Raw genomic sequence first — 22,847 nt, forward strand, 5'->3', positions numbered from 1 at the left:
CAGTTGGAAGGCTCAATCAGAAATAGTGTTTATAGTACTTAAGAGCTGACATTAGGTTTCTTCAACAGACATAACTCTTACATTTCCTGCTTTAACTCACAAGGCAGGACACTGTTGTGAGTATGTAGGTCTCTTTAGTTGGTAACTGAAGCTTTGGGATTATTCTTCGGTTCTTAAGCATTTTCTAGAAAAATCTTTATATTGGGAAGTAATTTTCTGGAAACTTGTAAATGGTAGTTGGATAGCTAGCTCAAGGCATGGCTAAAATGACTTCAGGGTTTTCTTGTTTGTGCGCTGTGGTTGTTTGGCACTACCTAAAGGTTTACAGGTGGAACTAAACAGGATTTCCTTGCTGTTGTCCCTTAGATGTAGCACAAGACCTGCGGCTGGGCAGCTTTGCACTACACAACTCCTGTTTGGAAATACGTGATGGCTTTGGAAGAGTAATTCAAAGGGGAAAAGTTAAATCTAAGAGTGATTTTAGTGTTTTTTTTTTTAAAGATTAATTTATTTATCCATACAAGAGCTGGGGTACAGGCCAGAGATGTGGGGGGTGAGAGGATCCACCAGAGACAGAGTGGGGAACAGAACAGGTAGATCTACTGAAATACACTGCTGAGGGGAGCAGCGGGGAGACAGGAGAGGTCTGCCGTGCCATGTGGTTTGCTCCCTGGCCGGCCTGGGATGGAACTCGTGCTGCAGAGGCTGCGGATTGCTTCATAGTGCGGCGCTTAACCCCTTGCACCACCAGGGAGGCCCGATGTTAGTATTTTTACAATTGTGAAACAATGCATTGTTTAGTTGTGATTCACTTGCTTTACAAATTAACTTAGATTCAAACCTGCTCGCTTTGTCAGTTCAGCGCCGTTTTCCAGTGGCCATTGTTCCACAGGGATTTGAGTTGAAAACAGGTGACTAGGTTGAGTTTAAAGTGGTGGCAAAAATGCTCCATCAAAGTGTTTTGTATTAGCAAAAAAAAAAAAAAAAAAAAAAAAAAAAAAATCAGTTGATAGAGTCGCCACTGTCCATTAGGCAGATAGGTTCACATACTTTTTTTTAAGCATGCTGAATCTGTTGATGCTAAATAGGCCACAGGTGTGTTAATGTCCAGGTGTGTTAATGTCCTTACTGTGGTCTGGTTGTCACTACCTTGACAAATCATTTTCTTTGGTGGGGTGGGGGAGAGTTGTACACTTTAATTGAATGTAACATGCATCGTTTGTAAGATTCTTCATTTTATGTATTACTAAGAAGGAAATACTATGAAGTAAAGTCTGGCACAATTTTTTATTACTTAAAATTTTTATTTTACATGTTTAAAACAGTTCTTTAAATTATTTAGCAAATAATTTATTTTTTGTTACGCAGTATATATTCTTGGCATGTATTAAAAGGAAAATAAAAATGACATAAATTGGTTAAGGTATTCCTCGGATTCCACATATTCAGGGTGTGACTCTTTTAAATCTTTTCAATTTTGTACTGTAGAAGTCTCCTCCCTCCTCCCTCTCCCCCACTGTGTGGTGTCACGTTATTAAGAGTATGGTGATGAAACACATCTTAAGGGAGTATGCTGTATTCTCTCAGCCCTTTAAAATTTAGTGATTTGGTTCTTGTGAAGCTGTTTAAACCTCCCCTCCCCAACACATGTGCACACACTCTCTCTGTCTCTCTGTCTCTCTCTCTGTCTCTCCCTCCTCAGGAGTGTGGCAGGTGGCCAGTGGAGGTCTCAGCAACAAACACAAGTTTAATTTGTGTGTAGCATTTTCTCCCCTCATATTCTGTAAAGCACTTGCTGTCATTCCTCCAGTGAAGAAGAGTCACTTCACTAATCTTCCATTGCTATAATGCTTTCCTGTAATGCCTTTCATTTCAGTTTAGAATCATCTCCTTTTTGAAGACATTTTAAGCAGCAGTTGAAGTCAGGTTATAGAAACAACACAGTTGAAAGGAGGACAGTATGAGCAGCTGTGGCCAAGTTAACTGTGCAGACATGGACAACTGACACAGCCCCTGCTGAGCCAGGAGCAGCTGTGTAGGAGAGCGTTGATCCAAGGTTCATTCTCATTTCAGAGATTTTAAAATATGAAAAAACCTTGTCTTGTGTTTTTGAGCCATGAGTTGCTTAAGAGGTGGGGAGGGCACTAAGTTGATCACAGCTTGAGTTTGGTGTGCGTGCTTATCCGGTAAGGGTCGTGACGTAAGAGCCTGGGCATATCCCTGGAGCCCTGGTTGACACAGGGCCAGAAACATTTCCCAGGAGGAGGCTAGATTATGTATAATAGCACATTTTCACTTTTCTGTGTTTTAGATCAATTTCTAGTTTATTGTTTTTAGATCATCAGAAGCAACGGTCAGGGTGATACATGTATCTTGGGGAGATTTGCAGTACATATACAGTGTTTACAGTATTATCCTTTTTCTAAGCTCTGATCGCCTTTTTCCCCAGCTTTTTTGCAATATAATTGGCATATATGTTGAAGGTGTACAAGTTCAAGGTATATACAGTGTGTTGTTTTGATACATTTAGTATAAGGTTGAGACAGGGACACCAACCCATGGGGGGTCTAGCGGCTGGGGCTCAGCGCTGCCCTGCAGCCTGGAATCCGTTCCTGTCTGGGAGATTAGGCCTGACAATTCCGGTATCAAGGTGACTACCCAATAGCACTGACAGCCCTGGCCCATCACACAATTACCGTTTCCTTTTTGTGGTGAGAATATCTAAGATCTACTATTTTAATGGCTCTCAGGTATGAGAATGTAGTATTATTAGCTGTAATCACCATACTGGATAATACCCCCAGAACCTGGAAGTTTGTCCCCTTTGACCAGTCTCTGCCTAGTTCCCGGCCCTGCGCCCTTTGGCCACCACCAGTCTACTCTTTTTCTTTGAGTTTGGCTTTTAGAGTCAACACATATGAGGGATTCATGTACTAGTTTCTTTCTCTGACTTATTTCATCTTAACTCTGATATTTTGAATTTGCTCCTTCATATTCATTAATGAAATTCATTAGCTCATTATTTTAACTTGAGAGTCTAAGATTTTTTTAAAAGAAGCACTTTAGTTAAAATGCTAAGCAGCAAGTGTGGAAGTTATAGCAGAAGCTGTGAGATTGGTAATTGGGGTTCTTTTTTTTTTCTTTTTAAAGAACAATTTATTTTTTTTTAAGATTTATTTATTTATACAAGCACTGGGTACAGTCAGAAGTGCGGGAGGGTGAGAGAATTCACCAGAGCAGGGAGCAGAACAAGCAGAAGGACCGAGATACACTGCTGAGGGGAGCAGCGGGCGGCATGAATTCAACGTAATGCCATGTCTCCTTTCCCAAGATAAGCCTAAAAAGATAGGAATTGGAATGTAAGGGTGGATTTTTTCATTTCACTATAACTCCTATATTGTTAGTCACAGGGATCACTTCTCATTCTGGTGACTGGTTGAGAGGCGCATAAGCAGAACACACTGTACTTTGTAGGCTGGAATTCTGCATTTCATCCTGACTAACTGTATGGAGATATTTTTCTCTTTACAGGTTTCTCCACATATAAAAATCTATTGTAAAAATAAGGAAAAGAATGGCAGCGGAAACGCAGACACTGAACTTTGGGCCCGAATGGTGAGTTTTCAAAGTCTCATCTTGTTTAATATTGGGTGACCAGTATAGTAGTGAAGTATTTGTGCAGGTGCTGGGTGGCTTATCAGTGTGCATGTTTTTGAGACTTTACTCTGTGTGATGAGTTGAAAACTACGTAGCTTCTCCAGGAGTAAATTATATTTGGTTAATGACTACATTCTATATTCATTTTCAAAAATTGGTTATGTAATGGAATTAAAACTACCCACAATCCTACCACCTTAGCAAATTACTGATATTTTGTTTGAGCCCTTGTCCAGGTGCATATACAGTTTTACATAAATGTAACATTTTTAATATGTGTCTATTTTTTGCTACAATGTTGTTTTGATCACTGTTCATAGACTCATTTGAACTACAGTTTTTTTTGAATTATTAATTGAATTTTATGGATGAGCTCAGCAGGTAGTCTACTGGCTATTAACAGTAGCCCATTTAGGATTGGGTTAGCGTTTGCCATAATAACAATTAATTGACATTTGAGTCTCTTACAGATGTGTTTGGACCCCGAATATGGAATTCTCATGGAATTTTGAGATCCATCACATTGTAGTGTGACTTCCCCCTCCCCTCCTCTTCCTTTCCCCTCAAAGTTGGTGATTGAAGATCCTCTCATCAGTGGCATGAATAATGATAGTTGCTTTTTTCATTCAGACCCTGAGCCAGAGGCTATGTAAAGTAGATAAAGTGGAATAGGTGTCCCAAATATTCTTGATTGTTTAGGTGGAGGTGGTTTGATAATGATGCAGACTTCCTGTAGTAACTCCTATTTGAGTACTCTTATTAACCTCTCCTATTCTTTGCATTTCTTTTTATATGTAATGCCTAAATGTTCTTGGCCCTTAGAGCTAGCATTTGGAGACCCAGAAGAAATCAGTTTGAAGTTCTAAGAATGGTGTAACATCCTATACTTTGAGAATTTATCTTGGAAATGTTGACCTAAATAATGCTGCACCTGTCTTAGTTACTACTTTATAGTTAAAAAGTTTTCTTGTCAAATCAATGTTTGTAGAAAAATTAGAAATTACAAGTAAGCCAGAAGAAGTTAAAATCAGAATTTCACCGACCATGGTAACCACTGTAAATACATTGGTGTATCTTTCCAGGTGGCTTTATGTATGGCTGTTTGTGTATATGTACATTTATTTTCACAAAAATGGGATTATATTGTACATGCAATTTTGTAACCCACTTTTAAGAATTACATCAAAAACATCTTTCTTAATAAATACTTTGTAAAAATAGTCTTAATGGTTTAATGGTTGCATTGTATGGATGTAACATCATTTATTTAATTAGCCTTATAGCTGTAGCATATATAGGCAGTTCTCAGTTTTTCATTATTATAAAAATATTTTTGACATTCTTGTAGCTGAATTTTTATTCACATCTTACTAACTTTTCTAGGTGGACTTAAATTCATGTAGTGCACATGATAACCATTTTGTGGGCAGCTCTTTTGCTTTTATATGGAACTTGTAATTGCTTCTCTTTTGTATTTATTTACATACAGTTGTATCTCATTCTTTGTAAAACATGATTAAAATCAGCAGCTAATTACAGGAGGGTTTTTCCCCCTATTATCTCTATTAAGAGGTAACAAAATGAGGCAACCTCTAGGAATTTAGCTGAACCGAAACAATTCCTGGTGAGGTTCTAGAGTCAGTGTACCTTTAGTTTGATACCCTATACTGCAGCTTGACAAACTATGGCCTGTGGGTCTGTAAATAAGGTTTTTGTGAGTCAAGTTTTATTACAACATAGCCACACATCATTGTTTTCACATTATCTGGCTGCTTTCACACTACATAGCAGGGTTGAGTAGTTATATCAGAGGACATTGACTTAAAAGCTTAAATATTTACCCTCTGGTCCTTTAGATAAAAAAATTGCTCTCTGCCCTAAGCCATAGGTTCCCAAAGTCATGTCCCTGTGTCATTGACTCAGTCTGTATGTCCTCATTGGTACTCTGAAGTGTTGTTTAATGGTGTTTTGTTTGATCAGCCCAGCCAAGTGTTTTTTTATTTTTTTTATTTTTTTATTTTTAAATATATTTTTTAAAGATTTATTTATTTGTTTGTTTATACAAGCACTGGGTACAGTCAGAAGCGTGGGAGGGTGAGAGAATTCACCAGAGCCAGAGCAGGGAGCAGAGCAGGCAGAAGGACCGAAGTACACTGCTGAGGGGAGCAGCGGGCGGCAGGAGAGGTCTGCGCGCCATGTGGGACCCTCCTCCGGTGGCCGGGGAGCAGCCGGGGATCGAACCGGCGCTGCAGAGGCTGCGGGCAGCTTCGCAACCCAGCGCTCAACCGCTGTGCCACCGGGGAGGCCCCAGCCAAGTGTTTTAATCAAATCTTGAATTGAGGTAACTTAAGCTACTGCTTAAGCAGTACCTTGCCTCATTGTTATCCAGCAGGCTTTAGAGCTTAGCTGCTTTCTGAAATGTCATGGAAGAGGAGTGGAGGTCTTAAGTGGGCCCCTTACCTTCTTTGTACCACCTAGGAAAACAGTTCCTTCTGGCAAAGGGAGTAAATGGAAGTCTCTAAGTAACTCAAGTAAGCCTGAGCTAGAAAGCTTCAGAGTGGGCAGAGACTGTACCTAACATTCATTGTGAAACTTGAAGCGCAAGGAGCTGTATCTCCAGAGTAGCTGAGAATTAGTTTGGAGTGAATGCATTGAATCAGTGTGCCGTACAGAGACCATGCACTGTGCTGACCCATGTGGAGCAGTAGTGATGCTGTGTTCTAAATACACTCATTTTTAGAATGATGTAAAACATAACATAGGTAAAATGAAGAGATTTATTTGTACTTGAGATAGTTGTGAAGATGTGAGTGCATTGGAAAGTGGCAGCAGCAGACCACAGATGATCCTAAGTATGGACTTAAGGTATATCTTTAGATTCATTAGCTCACAGTTTATATTTAGAATAAAGAAATGTGTTACATAATCACCAAAACAATTTAAAACAATATTATACATTTAATGAAGAAGTAAATTATTTCTAGATAGAAGACTGAAAATCATTTTGTTCTTACTGAAATGTACTACCTTTGGCCTTTCCTTCCTGACTGTGTCAGTCCTACCCCTTACTCCTATCTTCTGTCCCTGCTTAACTTTTTTCTTGGTCTATATTGAAATATAACATGCAAAATATTCTTTATTATATGTATCCCATCCTCCAGCTCCCACTAGACTGTGCGCTCCATTGAGGGCAGGTACTTGGGCCTCTTTTGTGTAGTTTGTTCACTGCTGTATCTCCAGTGCCTGGCACATAATAGGTACTCAATAAATATTTGTTAAATGAACGCGTGAATTGTTGGAAAGTAAAGTTGTTTCTAATGTTTTGCTGTTGTAAATATGTATACACATCCTTGAATGATTTTGTTTGTATTGCTGATTATTTGCTTTGGAATAATTTCTTGGAAATGGAATTATTAAACCGAAAGTTTCATTTGTAAGGCTTTGGATGATATATGAGTAGATTGACCACCAGAAGGGTTATATACACTTAATTCCCATCCCACCTGACACTACTATCTTAAGGAAAAAAAAATTTAGTTCTAAATCTGGCAGAATTAGATATTTTAGAATTTCTTGTTGTTAGTCCCAATAACAAAATAATTCATTCTTATCCCAGAAAACCTTGGAAGAAACAAAAGTGCAAAAAGAAAAAGAAAAGAGCTAAGTTACTCTTAATCCTATATCCAAAGAACCATTGCTAGCATTGTGGCTTCTGTCCTCCTCTATCTTCTTTGCAAATGTTTGTGTGTATACTTAAGGATATTTAAAAACACAAACAAATTCATTATATTTGTTTTATTTGGGGATTATTTTTTTATTTTGAGGATCAAAATCAGATAAGAAGGGAGTTTATAATGGGGGAATACTTGCAGGCAGTTACCTAGCTTTATGGGGAAGAAGCCAAGGAACGTTCTTGGGGTTTCTTATGTCCTGGTCTCTTTGACCTTAAATTTTCCCCATATCGCTCCTTGCAAAAGTGAGACACGTCTCTTTAGCCTAAGGCATTTTGTTTATACCTGTGTTAAAGTAATTACTCTTTGGTATATATCTTTATATTAGTGTTTACTCTGAAAAGAACTAATCCACCATGTTTCTTGATTTTGCTAAACTTGTTTTTTGTTTGGTATACTGAGCACAGGAAATGTTAATATCAGGAAATGTTCATTGACTAAAGGCATTCAAGTGTTATTGGAGAAAGTGGGGCCAAGAGAATGCAAACCCCACATTGCCTAGTTACTCCAGTGATCTTTGTGGGGCTGTGGAGAAATGAGAGGAAGCTCTGGAGGGTGGAATGCGTTATAGTTGCAGTTTTCAAAAAGTGAAAGATATCTGTATGACCTGAAGTATAGTAAATTAGATGCTAATTGGGGTGCATTTTGGAAAAGAATTTTGAATTTTGTTTAGAAAACACGCTATCAGGTGCTTCTTATGTTCTATGTTTTGGGCTAGGTTCTGAGACAAGAAGAGTAAACGGACATGGTACCTGCTTGTCAATTGTTTAGAGGTGAAGCTGAACTAAATAGTTACACTGTAATGTTTGAAATGTTCAAATGAATTATACATACATGTATAATTATACATACACGTATACATATAATGCTGCTACAGAATATTAAACTACTTAGTTGACACCTATACGCATCTCATTCATACTTTTATAAAACTGAACTTGTTACGGAGCAGCCCCGATATAAAACGGGTTGCCTGGCATGGAATTAGCTTTAGGACATCCTTTTCCCCCTAACAAACTTAGACGTCTTGCCCTTTTAAATTTCTTGCTGAATACCACAGCATGCCCATTTGCTCAAGCTAGAAGTCTTGGCATTATCCTGGAAATTTCCTGGTACTGTATCCCTATCAATAGTCCATCAAATGTCATGTCAGTTCCATTGTTCATTTTTCTCTGTCTTCATTGCTGCCACCAAGTCAGCTCTGAACTCTGGCAGGAGTGGCCTTGTGAGGTTTCCTAGCTTCTGCTCTTCTTCTGATTGTTTTCTCCATGGCAGCGAGAGCAATGATAAAATGTGAACTGGATCAAGTTTTTTCAAAAGCCTGTCTATTTATATAATTGTTGATTAGCTAGCCAGTTCGTATTATAGAGGATAGGCAAGTGCTTGTGTCTAGCTGAGGCCTGAGGATCTAGATTTCTTTCTCCTTCCCATCGCTCTTTCCAGTTCCCTCTCCTCATTCTGTCTCTTCTTTATCTTTTTTACTTAGCCTCTCTTCCTACCAGCTTTCCCTCTCCCCCAGTGAAAAATGTTAGAAAAATATTTCTGACAAGACAGTGTATGGGTAAAGACAGGGGGTCAAGAAACAGATTAAAGTGGAGGGATCCCCAAGGTACGTGCCTTCACTATGGTAATAAAGGAGGGGAAGATGAACTTGGAGATAGCTCTTCTATGTTAAGAAACTTTGGAATTTTTTTTTTTTTTATCATTGTGTGCTGATGAGGATGAGGAATTGTGTGAGAAGCATTTTGTTCAGCTTTACATTTGAAATAAATAGCTTGCAATGTGGAGAACGGGCCTGTCACTGTTTAGCTCACTTAGGATGTTGCAGCAGTTCAGGTAAGAAATAAAAATAGATTAGTTGATCAGGAGATATTTTGAGAGGTTTAGGATTTAAAACGGACTCTTAGGAAATGGTTATTGGGTGTGGGAGATTGTAGAAAGTGAGCAATAAGAATGTCCCTAGGTTCCTGCTCCTTACCTGCCTTTTGGAATACCAGTGATGAAGGGGGTTGGGATGGACACTCAGGCATGTAGGCATGTTAAATTTGTGTGAAAGCCCGACTCTAGAGAGAGCAGAGCTGGAGTGACAATCACGAGTTTACACTGAAGTGATTTTTGACTCTAGTACCTTTACACATCTACACTGACATTTTAAATTGATTTTATAAGCAGGTGTTTGGATTTGGACAGCAATTTACATGTGAAGATTTTAGAGTATCACTGGGGTTCTAGAAGGCTTTGCGGCTACCTTAACTGTTACTGCTTGTAGGACTGAACCTTCTGTGTTAAACAGATCTTAGTATGGTCCCTAAGATGAGAGCAGTAAGGACAGAAATATTTCCAAGGATCTGGCATTGTTGAGGTAATTGATGAACTTTGCTAGAACAGTGGTGGTGGGGAAGGGCAAGCCAATTTGCACTGGGTTTTGAAGTCCTGCGAAGTGAGGATGCGTGAAGATGCTTCTAAAAGAAAAAAGAATGATGAGCAATGCTAACCGTGGGGTGGGGGGGGGGATGCAGAATTAAAGAGAGTTCTAAGCAAATCACTATTGGGTATAGAGACTGAGGGGGAAAGCAAATTGGAAGGGATTGAATTTCTAGAAGAGAGGGTTTGTATGAAGCAGGACCCTAGAGGAGCTCAAGATTACTGGTAGATTTTTACAAAAGAATATTAACCAGGTGTGTTACAGCTTTTCCATATATTTGTAGGTGAAGAGAAATTTGTAATAGAATCTGTTGATTATTAAGTAAAGCACAACCATTATGCTAATTCAGGCTGCCATCATCTCTTAGTTTGAGTTATTCTCAGCTTGCCTTGGCCTCTTGGAATAGCTGGAGGTCTTTAGAATGTGTTCTAGCCACGTTGCTTTACTAGATCCTGGTGCCTGAGAAGTGTTTAGCCCTCCAGGGGGTTCCATGGAAAGGCAGAGTGGGGTGTGGATGTTGGGCCTTGAGCTGGAAAGTGTCTAGGTGAGACCCAGTGCCTTTGTGCCAAAATTGCAATGATTTTCACTTGAAAGTGCACACAGGTGTGCCCTCTAGTGGTAGAAACCATCAGGTAGCATGTTGGTTCAGTAAAGGGGAGGCTTTGAAATCATTTGTAATAAAAAATGTACATTTAAAAATTAATGTTTGAAAAATAAATCTTCGTTATTTTAAAAAAAAATTTGAGGCCTCCTTGTTGGGAAGGTCTTGGTCTTTCTAGTTATAAACACCTAGGTTTGAATCTTTGTTCTGCCTACGGTGGCCATGGGCAAGCTGTTTAACTCTTTGGCTTCATTTTTCTTAATTTGTTATATTGGAATTGTGGAGAAGCTTAAGTGAGATTAAATGAGGTAATGTAAGTGTAAAATTCCCAGCCTGAGTTCTCAGTGCCTAGTAATTCCCTTTTTCAAGGAAAATCCCAACTTTACATGAATTTGATGAAAAATGGGTTCTCAGAAGGCTTTCCACAGTGGTAGATCACTCCCTTATTGGATGTGTTTGTTGTTTTTTTTTTTCACCTGATTGTTTAACCTGTCATATAGGAGCTGGACTGAAGATTTCTGATTCCAAGGAGTTGGAAAAGAACCAAAGGCCAACCCTGTAGCATCCAGATTGTGATCTTTATATATGCTAAGGAGAATTGGGCTCCCTGGAGAAATGGTTGATTCTAGTCTTAGGCGGGAACTAAACAAGCCTGGAACATTTTGGCAAACGGAAGACTAGGCTTGTGTCAGAAAGAACCCAGGAGCCAACCCAAAGAGTCTCATACATCAAAGATGAGACATTTTGAGCATTTTTAAAGAATTGTGCAGTGAACTGAGTTGCTGTTTTGAAATTCAGTAAATAAAAATAAAAATCAGGACTCTTCCTTCCTTTTCTATATGAACTGTACTTTTGGGTAATAGTAGCAAGTAAAAGTAAAAGAAGGACATTTCTCTTTGTAGAAATACTCCAGCTAATAAAGAGGGATTGACAGGACAGAATCATTTGGCAGTCCTCGTGCGCTAAGGGATGTAGCATTTGCCATTGGGCTGCTGGCGACGTAACCAACCAGGAATGTGAGCCGCCTGTAAGAATCACTGCCACATGGAAGTGATCCTGCCAAGTCTGAGCAGTCTTCACATCTAGTCACAACTTACTCAAAATGTAGAGAACACAGAGAGATGTCAAGCTATATGTAGGGATAAAACCAGCAAAATCCAGAATAAAATGTCATCTATAGAGATAACATTCTGATATATTTACAGATGAAGTAACTTTCCTTTAAAAATTTCCTCAGAAGTCTTGAAATAATTTCCTTTAGAAAATCTAGAAATCCAAAGGTTACCTTCAAAATGACGTAAAAGGAAGGTTCGATGGTACAGTGGCAGGGTTGGCCATGGATTGCTGGTTTGGAGGCTGGGCGATTGGTTCATGGACCTTTGTCATGTTCTTGGTACTGTTAGTGTGTGTTCAAAATTGTCCATAAAAAAGAGTTAAGTAAGTGGAAGATCTACAGGTGTATTACAGAACGCCACCAGCCTTCAGCCTCGCTTGACTGAGACATACTCCCTTTCCTGGTTCTACATGGAAACACATTGTATTTATCACACATTTCCCTGCTATTTTTGGAGAATATGCAAGTATGCACTATGTTTGGCTTTCTTATTAATTTAAAATATGTAATTAGTAGATCATTCCCCTCTTCAGTGCTTTTGTGACTTTGGGGGATGTGCTTCAGTGCTTCTGTTGACTTTTTTTTGAGGCTCCTTTGCAAGGTGAAGCCCATCACTCCCTTGTACCCTCGGGATCTTATGCTTATAGAACTTGGAAAAAGTTTTATTTTACTTTTATTATTAATGATGTTTCTCCACTTGTTTGATACAGTGCTGCAGTAGGACTTCACTCTTGCTGAGGCTCTTCTCTCCTTTCCCCCCCTTTTTAAATAAAACTATTATAAATTAAAAGATTCCTCTTTCCCTGGTTCCACTGTGCAGAGGTGGCTGCTACTATTAGCTCAGAGTATATTTTTATTTTTGTCATCTTAGCAGTAAATAGGCTTTCATATTTTTTTCCTTGTACTTCACTTGATGCATTAATTGTTCTTGTTAAAAATGGATTATGAAATATTACAGGCACATAGTTTGTAACATATTAAGATGCCTGTAACAAACATCCATATACTTTTCACCAAACTGAAACAATGAAATATTGCATGTATAATTACAACACCCTTTATACCCTTTCCCCCCCTTTGCAGATAAACCTTATCCTGAATTCCGTTATTTGGCAATTCAAATTTGTTTCTATGCTTTTACTACATTTCGTATGTTCTTAAAACTGTGTAAACCTATTTGCAGGTATATGTACATATAAAAATTGCTCTTTTTAACTGCAGTGTTTTTATTTTGTATGGTATGCTTTGTTAGTTATTTTATTAGCTATCACCAAGTCAGTTTTTTGAAGTCGTTGTTCCAATTTATAATCCCACAAATACTTCTTGAGAATTTTTTCCATTAGTATATGCTCTTATCAACATCTGCTATAGACAGGTTTCTTAAATTTTATTCTATATGGGTATAAGGTGATACTGTGTTTCTTTTACAACCATTGTTTGACTGTTAATTGTTTGACTTTACAAGAGTTTGTTTAACAGAGAAGTTCAGTGCAAAAATGTACACTACCTACCTTTCTGTCATGCTAAAAAGATGTGCAGACAGGGCACACGAGGATGCAGCTGGTTTCTCTTGTGAACACAGCCATTGCCGCCACTGTTCATACTCGTTTTCAGGCTTCTAATGTGATGTGATGGTGCCGTTTCCTTGTATCACCCCATTCCAGTGTTGGTCTGTTGCTTGTTAGTTGGCATCTCCTCACATTCACCTTTCACTGGGTCACCTCCCTGCTGTATTCTGCCACCATTTAATAACAGTGATAACTGTATGTCCGTAATCTTTTTCAACTCAGGCGCGTGAACTTTGCCCATGGTGTCTATTCTGTGAGCTCAAAGATGTCTCCAGATGAAATTTGTGGCCTGCCTCCAATCATAAGTTACTTTATATAATTTGGAAATGTGTCCTCTCCTCACCCTCAAGGATTTGCCTTGATGCCTTTTAAGTCAAGGAATACCACATGGTTATCGAGTTACCTCTTGATGAACTGCTTTCTGAGTATGCTATGATAGGAAGTTGTATTAAAGCTAGTTTTTGAGATGTTGAAATTTGTTTTCTCAAACAATCAAAAACTTCTTAGTTTTATAAAAATAAGATGACCATAGTGCCAGAATATTTGACTCCTCAATTTTATATTCTGTGTCTCCTAGGCTCCGAGCTTTGTCTAGTGGTGGGAGTATTACATCCCCTCCTCTTTCTCCAGCATTGCCGAAGTATAAATTAGCAGACTATCGTTATGGCAGAGAAGAAATGTTAGCACTTTTCCTTAAAGACAACAAGGTAAGACAGTAGAAAAGTTCAAAATTGTAAATGAAACTTCAGGGTCTATACAGTGATGTATTAATATATGTAAAACAATAAATTCTTTTTTTTAATCCTGACCCATGCCTTTTCCTACCTTACTTTCCCCCTGCTTTGAAACCTGCAGCAGTTAACAAGAGGCTTTTCCAAGGTTAATGTACTCTGTTCTTTAGAGAAACCCTGAGATTTCATTATAGGAGTGGAAAGCGTTAGGGAAGCAGGGAAGTAGTCAGTGCATAGACCCAGCTAATTTTCTTACCTCTCTTTCCTTCTGTTTCTGTTGCATCTTGATGCTGAGGGAAGACTTTCCTGTCTCTTTGTTGTATCTTTTCTTACTCTCCCTAGTTAGACTTTAGGAGCAGGCAGCGGAGTTGCTTCTATTGTTCTTACTTACTGTTTTTGAGTTAGATATAAAATTTCATTGGACAACAAACTTTAAAATGCATCCTTTATAAATGATCAAAACTTAAACAGTATACTTTTATTATTTGACAAGTTAGAAATAATTTCTATTTTCTAAATATTCCTTGTTAAAATATTTTTTTTAATTGAAGTAACATTGTGGTGTAATATTATGCAAGTTTCCGGTTGCGTCACTGAGAAATGTGTATTTGCTACATTACCGTCATCGCTGAAAGTCCAGTTTTATCCTGCACCATGCCATCTCCCTTACAAACTTCCTCTCTCCTTTCTGGGAACCACTGTATGACTTAGTGCATATAGTCAAAGAGTTTCGTTATGTTTTATTTAGTTGTTTTGTTTGCTTTCTCTGTATCCCACATAGGAGTAAATTTATATGATGTTTGTCTTCCTGTCTCATTCCAGTACGCACACTGTCCTCTAGGTCCATTCATGTTGTTGGAAATGGCAGCATTTCAAATTTTCAACATAGCTTCATAGTACGCCACTGTGTTCATATACTGTATCTTTCTAGTCCATTGTTGAATGATGGGCACTCAGGATGTTTCCAGTTTTTGGCTGTTGTAAATTAATGCTGCAGTAAATGTGGGGGTGCGTGTAGCTCATTGAATTAGTGTATCCCACTCAGAAGTGGGATAGCTGGAATGTATGGAATTTCTATTTTTAATTTTTTTAAAGGAATCTACATACTGCTTTTCATAATATCTGTACCAATGTACATTCTCAACAACAGTGTACAAGGATTCCTTTCTTTCCACATCCATTCCAAAGCTTGTTTCTGGACTTTCGGGCAGTAGCCATTCTCACAGGTGTGAGGTGATAGCTCATTTTTATTTGCATTTCTATAATAAGAAATGAACATCTTTTCATGTTCCTGTTGGCCATATGCATGTCTTTGGAGAAGTCCTCTGTCCATTTAAAAAATTTTATTTATTTAATTTTTTTTTTTTAAAGATTTATTTATTTATGCATACAAGAGATGGGATACAGGCCAGAGGTGTGGGGGGTGAAAGAATTCACCAGAGACAGAACGGGGAACAGAACCGGCAGATTGACTGGAGTACACTGCTGAGGGGAGGAGCGGGCGAGTCAGGAGAGGTCTGCTGTGCCATGTGGGTAGGTCCCTGGCTGGCCGGAGACCAAACTCATGCTGCAATGGCTGTGGATAGCTTCACAGTGCTGTGCTGTAACCCCTTGCGCCCAGGGAGGCCCTCTTTGTCCATTTTTTGACTAGGTGGTTTGCCTTTTTAAATTGTTGAGTTTTATGAGTTCTTTGTATATTTTGGATATTAACCCTCTTTCAGACGTGTGATGTGCACATACCATACAGTACAGTAGCATGGTAACTAGTAAGCTTATTAAGTAGTAAATTCATCAATGGATTGAGAATCTCAATTTTAATTAAAAGACACAGTTACTTATAAAACTACCTTCTGTATCGTGTTAAATGTGGAAATTTTTACTCTTCCACTGTACACTCTGCAAAAGCTGTTTATCAAATTTGTAAGTAGTAGTATGATCGGAGGGTAGAGAAATTGATTGGGATTTTTAATATTTGACCCCCTGAGAAAAATGTTAGTGCTACCACTCTTAGTTGTGACTGTGAATAGACTTTAATCCATATTTATAACAATTAGCAGTAGACAAACAGGAGAATGTTCTTGTTTTTATTTTGGCCTCTTGTAATTAGCGGGATAGCATTAAGCTCCTGGTCATGTGTTTTTTCATACAGATACCTTCAGACCTTCTGGATAAAGAATTTCTGCCCATCCTGCAGGAGGAGCCTCTGCCACCATTGGCTCTTGTGCCCTTTACAGAAGAAGAACAGGTTTGTGCCGAGCTTTGAGCCTCATGTCAAACCCTCATTCTTTCCCATGGAGATGTAGAAATAGGCCTTAGTGTTAGGCCCTAAGAACCATCCTGCATGCCCACCTGTTGACTTCTTTCTCATTCTTGGTGTGTGGCTCTCTCTCACATAGTTGACTAGATTACGCTTTAGGGCTGAAGCTGTTGAGTATTATGTAGGGATAAGAAATGTTTCTAGATTCTTATGACACTGGGAACCATCCTGTATAACTTATCTGAGTACAGAGAAAGTTACTTTCTGGCGTGGGAGCGTGGGGGAGGTTTTTTTCTTCAGAAGAAAGGTAGTTTTTCAGCATTAATTGGCAATATGTTTAATTGGCAACCAATACATTCTACTACTCAAGGAAAATGTAGCTCTTCAGCTTGAAATAGGCTTATGATTTTTGTCACCAATTTTTAAAAAGATACTGTGAGAAAACATTGGACTGGAAAATAGCAGATTTATGTTTAGATATAGTATACTTTGTCCAAAGATAAATAGAAGACTTTCTTATTTTAGGGAACTTAGTGGTGATTGTAGTAAAATGGAGAAATAAGAGATTTGTTGGAATGTTGAAATGCCCCTCCAAATATAGGATCTTGGCTTTTTTTGAGAAATAGTTTTCTTGAGACATAACTCACATACTCCACGACTAATCCTTTTAAAGGACACAATTCAGCAGTTCTCAGTATATTGACAGAGCTGTACAACTGTCACCAGTGTTATTCCTGAACATTTTCATTTTTACTTTTGTAACACCCCTGAATGTTCCCCTTATTCTTTGCCCTAGGTTGTGTGGAGAAATGCTCTGTTAAAAAAGAAAAGCTTATTAAAAAAACTAGTGTTTTACATTCTAAAAAAGGTGTAATTTTAATCTTTGGTGATTTTAGCACCGGGCTTTCAATAAGTTGTTGGTGTTTGGTTTCTTCTAATTGAGGCTAGCTCTCTGTCTTTATGCTTGAAGCCCACTATCTTGTATCAGCAGATATTTTCATTGGCCAAAGATGCTATTGCAGTACAGAGTACATGGGAAAGAAAGCATCCTATCTCCAGAGATTGCTGACAAGTTCCTTTTCAAATCAGCAAATTTCCATTTCCAAAAAATTGGTATCTGGCTATATTTTGGTCTAATTAAAAAAATACATACTTACTACATAGTATTTCAAATAGATGAGTTAGAGAATATTATTACAAATATCAGCAAGTAATTTTGTGTTCTCTCTGTTTGTTTGTATGTATGCAGACATGTATATTTATATAATATATAAATATAAATATAAGAAGAAAAGTTTCCTTAGAACAAAACTGATGTTCACAGAAGTTTTTAGTTGTTCTTTCGGTTTGGCATTTCCATGGACTGTATTGTCTCAGTTTGAGAAGCAGCGATCCTGACCACTACATCTGTCATTCAGGTGGCTGCTGTCAGGGTGTTGTGTTTTATTGATTTGACATCGAAAAAATTACTTCATTTAGATGTTTTTGAGTAGATAATGTATATACATAAAAAAATAAATCAAGCACATGTAGTGAAAAGCCAGTCACCCACATTCTAACTGCCTGTTATTCTTCCTCAAAGGTCACTGTTTCCATGTTCTCGTTTCTTTTCCAAGGGTATTTGCTGTAGCTATGATTACTTATGTATTCCTTTAACCACGCGCGCATGCACAGTAGCGTGCTGTACTGCCCACTTGTACGCTCTATTGTTTTCACCTAAACATCTATTTAGGAAGCAGTAAGAAGTGTTTACTTGGCTTTTAACGTGTGTTAGATACTGTTCTAAGCACTTGATGTTTAATTACTAAGTGTTTGCAACAACCCATGGAGTAGATACAGACAGTACTCCTGCCCACATTGTGTAGAGGGGGCAGAGAAGCTGAGTGAAGATTGCAAAATTCAGTCTTGGGCAGTCTGGCCTTTCCATGCTCCTGACCCTGACTGTACTTTATGTCTTTTTATGTTAGGTCGATTATATAAAATTGCAGTTTCTGTGGACCAGAAATGGTTGAACAAAGCAATTCCATGTGGTTCAACCTAGTCAACAGAGTAGTCTCATTTTTTAAAATAGCTGCATTGACTTCCATGGCCATGATGTTATTAGCTCCTGTTGGTTGATACTTAGATGGTTTCCAGTTTTGCTTTTATACACACTGCTGCAATTAAGGTCTTTTTGCTTGTGTTACTTTTAACATGTATAAGAAGAGGAATAGTTGTGCTAAAGGGTGTAGACATTAAAATTTACTTTGCGAAATTGCCTTTCACAGATTGTATCAGCCACATTTGTGGATGGGTGCCATTGAGTGGCTTTGAGTGTTATACATATGATAGCTTGTGACCTGTTTTCCGAGTATTAGAATATATTAATCTAGATTTTGGGACTTAATAGTTTTGCTTAATTGTGTTCCCAGAGGCATTATTCAGTAACTCTTCTAGTTACTCTGTGTTAAAAGGTGAGTTAACGCATGTTTCAGTTTTCTTTTTAAAGTAAGTTTTATTTAAGTACAGATTGAGGTGAATTGAGTTGGGTAGCTTCCTCTAATTTTAGTTGTCAATTATATCTTAAGTTGTCAGTAATGAGGTTACTTGATTATATGATTGTATACCTAGAAAACTCTAATTTTAGAGACGTTGATAAGATTGTAAAATTTACTAGAATAAAGCTATTGAATATAATTCTGAAAAAGATAAATAATGAGACAGGCAATGAGAAAATGAGGTGTCCATTCACCTTGAATCAAGACAGAAAATCATGATTTCACACTGTAAACCACTTTATACTTAAAATACGAGTTGAATTATAGGGTTCTTTTCCCACCTAACTCTTAAGCCGCACTTCTTGCCTCTGCCAGGAGAGGCCTGGCTATAGCCATGCCCAGGTTACATTTTCCTCATGTATTACACCTCTGCAGTTTTGCACAGAAGTTTATTAAGTTCTAAGTGTACAGAAAGTTCAGGTGGATACATTGCAGCATTTTCATAGTTTGAAATTTTCATGAATTCTCTTCAAAAGCCCAGGATTTTTATATCTTCTAAATCACTTTTTACAATTTTTGTAAGTGCTTTTACTTTACCTTTTCTTAAGCCTCATATATTCCAATTGTCTAGAAATGTCAACTAGACATATTTTTGGCTCCCAGGCTTCTTGCTTCCTCTTTGTATATGAAGGATGCCTCTGCTTATTTCAGATTGATAATGGGTGCAAATACTCTCTCTCATACAGGCTCGTGGATGAGTGGTTGGGGTTTAATTAATTTTTTTTCAAGCATCCCTCCTCTCCCCATTAAAGTGGTTGACCTTATGTAGAGTCTTAGTTGGCCTTTGCCTTGTTGACTTTTCATTCCTGTTGTTTCATTAAATACTACTTGTTGTTGCTAATTTCACTTTGGTGGGCAGAATGAGGCAAAAGGATTATTTTTCACTTTATCATCCAACTCTTGATGCACAGCTTTTGGCGATTCATTCTCATTTCCACGCTTCACAAGTGAAAGGGCCCTTTCAAGCTAGATTGCCTTTATCAACTTTTCTGTTAAGGATACATATTTCCCTTTCTGCTTCCAGACATACATAGCACCTAGAGTTCAGTATATTTCCTCGCAGAATGTAGCAGAGTGTAAGGTGTTGATTGTCAGTGTTTGTTGATCTGAAATGTCATTTAAATTCAGGTTTTGGATCATCTTAGTATGCTGTAAGGCTACGATTGCCCATTGCTTGCAGTAAATAAGTAGATGCCATTTCATAGATGCAGCGGGACATGGGGAGGTGTAACATGCAATTTTGTCTATTTTTCCCTCTTTCTTTTTTTTTTGGCAGAGAAACTTTTCCATGTCTGTAAACAGTGCTGCTGTCCTGCGATTGACGGGACGAGGAGGAGGGGGAACAGTGGCAGGGGCTCCTAGAGGCCGAAGTTCTTCCAGAGGGCGAGGTGAGCTGTCACATGAAAAAAAGGTGTCATGGGAGAAGAAATTCACATAAAATATCTTACTTGATTTTTAGAAAACTGCTCTTTGACATTGACTGCATTAACTCCAAATGTCCTGAACATTGTTTTTTTGTACCATTTTTCAGAGTATCTGCTCCAAATCCCTGATTGAAGCAGAGGAGGGTAATTCTAGTTTACAGGTCTGAGTGTGAAAGATTATATGTAGATGGTGCTAGTTAACGTAATCATATCCTTGTTATACTCCTTGGCCCTCAGGAGCCTGAAACATGGAGAGCCTGTGATCCTGGAGGTGGGAGCAGCAGCATCCAAATCCTGTGGGGCTCGGCGGTACAGGGTTTCTGTAAGAGGCCATGAGCCAAGAGTATCTCCAGCTGGTCAGGGACTTCAGTCAAAGCAGTCTCATCAACATTAGGGCTCTTGTAGGAGGTAGAACGAAAAATAATTATGCAGTATTCAATGTTTTTTAACCTGTAGTTTTATGTCTTTTCTTAGCAGAATAATTCATATTTTGATACTCCATGTTTCTTTGCTATCTACTCCTTATTTTGGGTTTGCTTATTTTCAGGGTACTCTTGATGTTTGTGATGTAAATATTTACTTGAACGTTCACCTCTAAGTTGGTTAAATTATAGTAGTAATCTAAACATACCTTGTAGTTTTCTCTGAGAGGTGCTTTAGAAATGGAAGAATTAGGCGTCCGTAAAGACAAAGCCGGCGTCGTCGTCTCCACATCCCCCACTCCCTAGATGGCCATGACCAGAGTGTGAAGGATCTAAATGTTTTTCCTTCAGGTTGTGCCTTTAGAGTCATTTGCACCCAGTCTGTATACAGACTGTATGAAATTGTGCATTCTTGTGAAAGGGATTCTTTTTAGTCCTTTTGGAATGTGGGAATGCAGTTGTGAATAATAAAGAGGTTAACTAAACTGTACCTAAATGGTGTCGCAAAGTTGTATGTGTTTTCCCCATCTGAATTTGTCAGTCCCTAGAGTAGTGGTTTTTAACTGCAGAATTATTAGAATCATTTTATAAAATTTAAATGCCTTGCGATAGAATACCTGCTGCTGAGCAGCTTGGGTGTGCTTCTGAAGCTGCACTGGCCATTCTAAACAGGCTGTTCACACTCCCCTGAGCAATTCAGGTGCATCGGTCCAGAATTCATCTGAGTCTGCACACCTTGGTGGTATGATGGTATTTAGGAGAAAGCTCTGGTCTGCCACTGGGGTGTTTCCTTTGATTTTGTGGTGGACTGGCAGCAAAGAGAGATTACGCAGATGTAGTTTTGCTTCCAGTCCTTTTAGGGCAAGTCATGCAGATATCGTACTAGTCAAGAGGGGGCTCACAGCCAGCTGTCTTGTGTGCTTCGAATGACCACCAGCTTTGTGTGTTGTAAATCTCTACATCTCTAGACAGGGTTAAAAAAAAAAAATCCATACTGAGAAATAAGTGAAAGACTAAAAAGTTTTACCCTGATTTTTGTTTTTTTCCAGTTGTAGGGATTATCACATATGTTAGGACTCTCACATTCGGAATTTAGAAACAGGGCATATATAAAAAAAGATACTGTGATGGAAGCGATCACTGAAAGAATGACATGAAACTAGTCAAGTGAGTGGCCTGACTTTGTGAAAAATACTGTTAACACTGTTGTCCCAACTTTGATTCTTTTTAATGATCTCATAAGACCATTTATCTGTGGTTTTTATCTTTCTTATTATGTAACTTGTTGCTTAAATAATGATTATTGTGATTCTTTTTCTTGAATAGACAGAGATAAGATTAGATGATTAATATCCTGATTCTTTCCAGCTTGAGGAAACTTTGATGTAAGAATCAACGAACATTCAGACTCCAAATACCATGAACTTTTAAAATTTAAACAAGTGGATGAGGAAACAACATAAAATAATGATGAAACAGGTCCACACAACTATCAACCACTGTCTTCATCATCATTAAAAGGAAATATATTTTAATCCCCCCCAAATATAAGGTGAAATCTCATAAAATAGGACAGTTCATTAAGTTTAACTTTGTGAAAGATTGATCATGTTCTGTTTACCTTCTTAATATGGGAGCTACATTTATAGGTGACAATGGGCTTTGTATTCTGAGGATTGTTTCTAATGTTTTACAAGTTTGAAATCTGTAGAGTCTTAATCTTTTTTATGTGCTCAGTAACAAAGCTTTATAAAGCTTTTTGTCTCTTAAAGATCAGTGCCAGTTCTGGTCATAATTAGCAGAAAATATATTGTGGTAGCTTGTTTTTTTTGTCAGTCTGAAGACTTCATATTTTTTCAAAATTAAAGTTTTTAAGGTGCTATGCACTTAATGGTTTTCCTGAAAAAAGTATTCTCTAAAAGTAGAGGGGACATTTTTCTTTCACCCCAAAAGTCATTGTTGCAGGGGATTCTCCAGTGTTATGTAGCAGTTTATATTACACTATTTTAGGATCTTAAATAAAATGTATACAGGTACTGACACTGGGAATTGACTTTAAGTTGACAAAACCGAAAGGTAACTTTAAGATTATTATACTTCAGTCCATTCTCTTCCATTTTACAGAAGAAGAAGTGGATACTTGGACTAGTTGAGAGAGTGCCCATTGTTCCTGAAATTAGCCACATACGAATTCTGTGCATTGTTTTTGCATTTCATAAAAAGGTCATATAAAAGCATAACTTTTTTTAGTCAATTCTTGATAAATTTTAACCTAGAAGTAGAACTACTATATGGGTATTTGAAATAATTATTTGACTCACTTATATTTAGCTTTGAAATGCATTCATGCTTATATGGGCAGTTTCATACTGTGTGAGAA

At 37.9% G+C, this 22,847-nt stretch overlaps 1 protein-coding gene across 1 annotated transcript in view; it reads left to right on the forward strand.

Annotated features, from left to right (window-relative positions):
- GIGYF2 (GRB10 interacting GYF protein 2) overlaps positions 1-22,847 on the forward strand; it is a 123,377-nt gene that overhangs the window by 25,446 nt on the left and 75,084 nt on the right. The window contains exons 3-6 of the mRNA XM_037524237.2: positions 3,532-3,615; positions 13,674-13,803; positions 15,977-16,072; positions 19,898-20,009. Coding sequence (XP_037380134.1) covers positions 3,575-3,615; positions 13,674-13,803; positions 15,977-16,072; positions 19,898-20,009 — 379 coding nt within the window. The 5' untranslated portion in view covers positions 3,532-3,574. The remainder of the gene's footprint in view (positions 1-3,531; positions 3,616-13,673; positions 13,804-15,976; positions 16,073-19,897; positions 20,010-22,847) is intronic.

The sequence above is a fragment of the Talpa occidentalis genome, unplaced genomic scaffold (genome assembly GCF_014898055.3).
Source record: "Talpa occidentalis isolate TD23 unplaced genomic scaffold, MPIMG_talOcc4v2.1 talOcc4.3, whole genome shotgun sequence".
Classification (NCBI taxonomy): Eukaryota; Metazoa; Chordata; class Mammalia; order Eulipotyphla; family Talpidae; genus Talpa; species Talpa occidentalis.